The sequence below is a fragment of the Populus alba genome, chromosome 1, assembly GCF_005239225.2.
Source record: "Populus alba chromosome 1, ASM523922v2, whole genome shotgun sequence".
Taxonomy (NCBI): domain Eukaryota; kingdom Viridiplantae; phylum Streptophyta; class Magnoliopsida; order Malpighiales; family Salicaceae; genus Populus; species Populus alba.
The window spans coordinates 45,901,999-45,909,570 of NC_133284.1; the positions used below are offsets into that span (position 1 = coordinate 45,901,999).

At 38.6% G+C, this 7,572-nt stretch overlaps 1 protein-coding gene across 1 annotated transcript; it reads right to left on the reverse strand.

The window, feature by feature from the left end:
* Nucleotides 1–2,203: 2,203 nt before the first annotated feature.
* Nucleotides 2,204–5,227, reverse strand: LOC118036305 (uncharacterized). Its single transcript, XM_035041983.1, has 2 exons — nucleotides 2,761–5,227; nucleotides 2,204–2,649 (listed from the first exon to the last, which is right to left on the reverse strand). The coding sequence occupies exons 1-2, from the start codon at nucleotides 5,225–5,227 to the stop codon at nucleotides 2,204–2,206; spliced, it is 2,913 nt and encodes a 970-aa protein (XP_034897874.1).
* Nucleotides 5,228–7,572: the final 2,345 nt, after the last annotated feature.

Genomic DNA, 7,572 nt, shown 5'->3' on the forward strand with positions numbered 1-7,572 from the left:
GGAAGTCAAAATTTTAATGCTCATAGTCTTCAATAGCATTATCAGCTAAATGATCTGCGATTGCACTTCCTTTCACAGATTTTCTTGTTTTGTAAATGATATCATATTCAACCAACAACACTTGCCATCTGGCGAGCCTATTTGACATGTATGGTTTTTCAAAGATATATTTGATAGGATCTACCTTTGAAATTAACCAAGTGGTATAGCATAGCATATACTGTCGGAGCCTTTTCGCACTCCAAACCAACACCACAACACAGCTTCTCAATCATGCTGTAACGAGATTCACACTCAGTGAATTTCTTACTCAAGTAGTAGATGGCTTGCTCTTTTCTCCCAGACTCATCATGTTGGCCAAGCACACAGCCCATTGCTGATTCAGTCACTGTTGAATACAAAATGAGAGGCTTTCCCGGCACCGGTGGCACCAATAGAGGTGGGTTCTGCAAATATTGTTTAATCTTATCAAAGGCTTCTTAACAGTCCTCATCCCATACTCTGGGGTTTCTCTTTCGAAGTAATCAAAAGATTGGTTCACAAGTGACTGTAAGTTGTGAAATAAATCGAGCGATATAATTCAAACGCTCCAAAAAGCCTCGAACCTCTTTCTCAGTTTTAGGAGCTGACATAGCTTGTATGGCCTTCACTTTATCAGGATCTACTTCTATGCCATTATTGCTCACCACAAATCCCAATAACTTCCCAGACTTCACCCCAAATGTGCATTTTGCAGGGTTCAACTTTAATTGATATTTTCTCAGCCTTTCAAATAATTTCTTCAGAGCTGGGATATGGTTTTCCTCATCCTTAGACTTAGCAATCATATCATCCACATAGACCTCAATTTCTTTATGCATCATATCATGAAATAGTGTCATCATTGCTCTTTGATAAGTTGCCCCAGCATTTTTCAGTCCAAATGGCATAACTTTATAGCAATATGTTCCCCAAGGGGTAACAAATGTTGTTTTCTTCTTGTCTTGCTCGACCATTTTAATTTGATTATACCCAAAGAAACCATCCATAAGAGAGTAAGTAGAACTCTTGGCAGCATTATCTACTAATACATCTATGTGGGGTAAAGGAAAATTATCCTTCGGGCTTGCCTTATTCAAATCTCGGAAATCCACACATACCCTGATTTTGTTGTCTTTCTTGGGTACTACTACGATATTGGACACCCATTGAGAATAATCAACTACTTCCAAGAATCCAGCATCCCACTATTTTGTTATCTCTTTTTTCACTTTGATTAGTATATCCGGCCTTGTCCTCCTCAACTTTTGCTTAACCGGCTTACAACCTTCTATCAAAGGTAGTTTATGTACCACGATATCAGTATCCAGACCAGGCATATCAGCGTATGACCAGGCAAAAACATCAATGTATTCTTGTAAAAGAGCAATCAATTCACTTCTAACGTCAGCAGAGATTAGCTTCCCTATTTTCAACTCTCTTTTATTATGTACTGTGCCCACATTTATCAGTTCTAGTTCTTCTTTTGCAGGCTTCCATGTGCGATCAGATTGTTCCGTTAACTTTGCGAATTCATGAATATCCTCCTCACCAAATTCTTCCTCATCCATGGCAATTATAGTTTCATCAAAGTTAGGCCAATTATCCACAGTGCAATGAGTTTATGGGGTGTACGACGATCCGCTTTCAGATTTCCTGAAAGCAAAAAGTGTTTTGGTTATGAGTGTATAGTTCTGGGAAAGTAAATAAATGAACAGAGAAGAAAAAAAAAACAACACGATTGAAAGAAAATATGCATGATCTCATTGAAACTTAAAGGATAGAAGGGCTCAACCACAAAACCTTATTGCCAATCTCTTAAGCCATGATGATTTGGCAAGGCACAATTATTCAAACAATACAAATAATGAAAAACAACGAATAAGCAATCAAAACATTACTTTTTGAAAACAATTGGGACTTCTTGAATTTCCCAATTTGCTAAATCTTCTCCATCTGCCAGTTTCCTCACGAATTCTGATGAGTCGTCTTCTAAGACACCAATAGTCAGCTGGGGAAACTGTTCATGATCATTATCCTCTTCCTTTAAATCTTGTTCACCGACGTATTCAAGATAATTAATAGTAGCACCATTGAATTATTTTCTTAGTCCCCCCTCATAATCCTCTGTTTTTATCACATATGCGGATCTTGGAAATGTTACATGGATTGGTGGGATCTCTATTCAGTCTTCATCTGGTTCTCTTCTCTCAATCCGGGCTATTCTCTTTTCTCTTCTAATTTCAGCTGCTCTTTTGAAATCTGCTTTCCCAGGCTTAAACCCTAAGCCAAACCTTTGATCCGCGCACTTCATTTTTATCATATTAATCCTCTCAGGCATTCCGGTAGTATGGTCATATTGAAATGGCAGTCCATGCTTTAAGAAGTATTTAGTAGCCATTTTTGCTGCTTCGGAAATTTCTGGCTTTCTTCGTACCGTATTTTCGGGTACCCATTCAGCATTTACAACTTCAAATGCATGCAGATTTCCATCCTTACTTTCTTCAGCTTCTATGTAAGGGATCGACACATTTTTTATCATTGACAAAGTTTCCTCAGCTCTCACAGTCACCAAATTCCCATTGATGACAAACTTGACTCGTTGATGTAAAGAAGATGCGACAGCTCGGGCTGCATGGATCCAAGGTCTTCCAAGTAACATGCTATATGATGGATGAATGTCCATTACTTGTAATGTGACTTAAAATGGATGTGGGCCAATGATTAGTTCAACATCAATACTCCCAATGATTGGTCTAGGTGACCCATCATATGCCCTAGCAGTCATGGTACTTGGCTTCATGTGAGAGGCATCAACTGGCATTTTATCAAGTACATGTCTTGGCAATACATTGAGAGCAGAACCATTATCTATAAGCACCTTAGCAATCACACAATCCTTGCATTTTACCGTGATATGCAATGGTTTATTATGACCGGTCCCTTTATGATCTAGCTCATCATCGGAAAAATAGAGGTAGTTGCTAGCTTGAATCCTACCCACCAAATGTTCTATGGAGTCTTGTGTGATATCCTGAGGAACATATGCTTTATTAAAAACCTTCTGAAGTGCGTTCCTATGCAATTTTGAACTCAATATTAATGATAACAAATAAATCCTAGCGGGTGTTTTCTTTAGCTGATCAACCACACTATATTCGTTGTGCTTCATCAATTTCAGAAATTCATTAGCCTCTTCATCACTTACTGGCTTATTAACCTCATCTGTCTTTGTCAATTCCACCATGTCCTTTCCTTTGGCTTTTCTATGGTTTTCCAACTCTTCAGGAGTAAAACATCTCCCACTCCGAGTGAGTCCTCCTATTTCAGCATGAAAAACAGGGGCAGGATTTGTGCTGTGACAAGAATAACCATAATTATAGGGTTGGGCATTATAGCTTCCGTTAACAGTATTCGTAGGCTTAGTTAGGATCATTTTTGGTGGACCCTTTTCGGTTGGTACATATCTACAAACTTCCACTTTTTTGTTACAACCCGTCATTGTTCCTACTAACTCATCTTCTTCGGGTTTCATCAATCTTAACATTCCCAACGCCATCATATTTTCTACCTCCAAATGAAACTCCTCGCACGAGTCAATATCATGCCCAAGCTGCTGATGATATTTACAATACTCATTCGCATTCCTTACAGTTTGTATTTTGACTGGTGTCTTTAGATAATCTGTTTGCCTTAACATCCCATACAATATATCCATTGTCACCTTCAAAGTTGATGTACCTCCCTTTCCTATCTCCAAGCTATTAACTCCCCCACTTCTAGAAGCGTGATTTGGTAGAGGGTTAAACTTCACATTTGGAGACTCATCAAAAGAAATCCACCCAGCTTTGATGAGCTGAAGGATTTTTCTTTTGAATGCAACACATCCATCAATATGATGACCAACAGCACCAGCATGGTATTCACATTTTTGATCGGGTTTATACCAAAAAGGAAATGGTGGTTGTAAAGGTTCTAAGGGAACAGGTGCTACCTGACCAATACTAAGCAATCTTTGGTGCATTTCAGTAAGAGACATGGGTAATGGTGGAAGCTGCACTTGATCTATTGGAAAATTTCTTCTCGGACGGTAGGCATTATTGGTTTGGTTGTTTATTGGGTTATTTTGGGTGTTTGTAGGTGAAGAGAATTTTATATTGGATATAGAGGGGGTAGGTGTAATACTGTTGGAGCTGTAATTATCTTGGTAAGTGTTCTTCCCTCTACTTTCCCTTTCAACATTGTGAACTTCCGCTTCTTTTCTTTTTCCAATAAAACCTCTTTTTTCAGTAGGATCCACGATCCTACCCGTCCGAACAGTTTGTTCGATCCTTTCAGCTATAACAACCAAATCAGAGAAATTTTGTGCAGCACTACCTACCAGGTATTCAAAGTACGGGGCTTTGAAAGTGTTGGAAAATAAACTAGTCATCTCCCTTTCCGACAATGAAGGATTTACTTGTGCGGCTGATTCACGCCACCTTTGGGCATATTCTCTTACAGACTCCTTATTGCCTTTTTCCATGGCTTGCAGACTTGATCTATCTGGGGCAATGTCCATGTTGAACTTATACTGTCTAATAAAAGCTTCAGCTAAATCCTTCCATCCTTTAATCTTGGTATTATCCAAACGCATATACCAAGCAAGAGCAGCATCACTTAAACTATCTTGAAAGAAATGGATCAATAACTTCCCATCATGGACTACTTCAGCCATCTTATTATAGTATGCTTTAAGATGGGTGATTGGGCATTGAGTTCCAGTATATTTAACAAATTCTGGAACTCTAAATTTTCTGGGAATAACCACATTAGGCACTAAACACATTTCAGCAGCCTTTACCGGATCATACAAACTATTCCCCTCTATTGCCTTCATTCTTTCTTCTAAAGCAGCTAGTTTTTCCTGACCATTTTCCTCTATGATCTTGTTCCTTTGAAGTTCTTCTTCTATCAACACAGTATGGGGGACCCTCATTGGATGTGCTGATTGAGTAGGTGCGAAATGAGCAGCATGTTGAGGCTCAAATGGCGGAACAATAGGAGGCGGAGGTTGAGGTGTAAATGTTTGTTGAGAAGATGTCCCTTCTCCAACTCTAGGCCTCAAAGCTTGTTCAAGCAAGCTGGTAAGCCTTGCTACATCCTCTATCAGGCTTTCCAGCTCTCTTTGGTGTTGAATTTCTAGCTGATTTCTCTCTTCATTTTCCATTTTCTTTCGTGAACGAGTATTATGAATACGTTTAGGTTGGGGACCTATATTTCACCTGTTATATGCAGAATATGACAATCTATAAGCAAATGTATATGATGCATGAATGTGAATGCCACATATTGGATATAGATTCGCTTTTTGTTGGTGACATATGGCCGTCATTCTTTGGATATATGGGTTGAGCTTGAACTTGATATCATTGTTGCGATGCCGAGAAGAAATCTGCTTAGCTTTTTGACATTTGGGCTTTCAGCTATATGCACATATCTTTGCATTGAAAAATGTGGGTCTCAGCCCTCTTATTACTTATTCAGAAACTTACAGTGAAAAATTAATCTAATCTATTACAGGAGAAAAAACACTGCCTCTAGTAGCTATTGCTTTCAAAAAAAGATCGGTGTTATCCATGCTTCTTCGATATTTCATTATATCTCCTCCCACCTGACGAGCTTCCACTCGTAATAAATGGGCTTCTGCAGCTACTCGATTAATCTGATCTTGTAGTTCCCTTATCCTCTCAGTATGAATCAAGTTGTTTCTAGACAAAAAGTTATTGGCATCATCCAATGTTTGATTATGTTGCTTTATCATTTTTTGGTTTCCCATAAGTTGTACGGTCTTTAATTTTTCTTTGTCCAACTTAGATCTCAACGCTTCTGCTTCAGCCTTATGATTGTTCAACTCTGCTTTCTGCTCTTCGTGCATTTTAGTTAAAGCCTTCGCTCTTCCCAATTGGTCTTTAAACTTAACAATGTCTGCCCGACGCATTTTCAATATAGCTTGTGTCTTGATGGCTGACTCTTCCCAATGCTTAGCTTTTTCCATGTAATATGTCATGTCCTGATTAATTGTCTTTTGTGTTTCCAAGTTAGTCTTTGCCTTTATCAAGTCTTGACCACCAGAGTCCCTTTCTTCTTCAGCTATTTTCCTTAAACCCTTTTCTTTGGCTAGCTGCCGCTCTAAAGACACTCTATGTTCCTCATTTGCTTTAAGCTCAACTTGTAACGCTTTTACTTGTTTTCTTAATTCTTCTTCACAGTTTACTCTTTTTCTTCGAATGCCCACAGACTCAGAAACTTCTGCCATATAAGAGACTCCTCCATTACGCCATTCAGAATACTTTTCACTAACTGTAGGATTCCTTAATCCAGTCTCCTTTTTCACCAGTACCAAAGACTTCCAATCCTGTTTAATGCTCTCCAACATCTCCATGGTAGCTCCTTTGTACACTCCAGTAAATTGAGATAAACCAACCGTTCTTAGGATGCTTTGTATGCCCCCAAACTGTCTTGCAACTAAAGCAAGCGCATAGCTAATATATCCAGTCACTCCAATCAAAGGTACCCAAGGCTTCTTCCCGCAACTCATTAAGTACGTTACATTTCTCATCTAAGGAGCTCTCCAATTAAACTTGCTTCATGGAATTCCTTGTAATTTTACCCCCCAGTCATCTTCAGAAAAAAATTTCCATTCACTTGATATCAATAACTCTAGTGGCCTTTGATCAAACCACCAAAAATTCCAGAATATTGGTGTCTCGGATTTTATATGACTTACCATCCAAATGAACAATAATGGCACACAACATCTCATAGAACCTTTTCCAGTCTTTTTGCAATGATTGAGTGACAAAAAAGTTTCAGCCAAAATCGCAGCAGAAGGATTAATTTTAGTCTTCTCATACTCAACAAGCAAATTGGCTACCTCTAAACTAACAATTCCAGCAGATGAAGGGCACAAAATCAACCCAAATATTCCCAAAGCCAATATTCTGTATACTTCTACTTTAGCACATGGATTAGACTTTTTAGCAATCAACAACTCTTCTAGCCGTTTCCATCTCAAACCCCCAAAATTATTTTTTTCTCTATACAAACTCATTTACTGAATTCCCAATAGCTTAGCAAGCTCCTCTATAGTATCCTCAGTCTTTTGATGAAAGTAAACCTTATGTATATCCTTAGGAAATTCTGTCAAAACACCATATTCTTCAATGGTAGGAACCATATCGACATCCCCAAATGTAAAACATCAATAATCAGGATCCTAAAAATGAATCAGAGCTCTTATGGCCAATGGCAGTACCGGCACATTTGAAAAGATGCAAAACTCTCCCATATATCTTAGTAAATTATGTCTCATCATCCAAGTATTTGGTGAGTGGAATCAAATGAATGGCATCATTTATTACACATCTCACCTCTTTTAGCAGCGGTATCCCACTGTCATCCAGTCTAGGGCAGTCTCCCTCGGTCATATGCAATGATTCAGATTCAAGCCCATACTCAATAGTGTTGACTTCTCGATTAACAGCCATTATGTCACCCGAAATAATAATCCTG

What these genes read in the sequence shown, in the direction of transcription:
- LOC118036305 (XM_035041983.1), bottom strand. Translation starts at nt 5,227, where the DNA reads ATGGAAAATGAAGAGAGAAATCAGCTAGAAATTCAACACCAAAGAGAG. An exon ending in ACCTAGACCAATCATTGGGA is followed by an intron (nt 2,650 to 2,760) that starts GTATTGATGTTG and finishes GGATCCATGCAG; the next exon opens with CCCGAGCTGTCGCATCTTCT.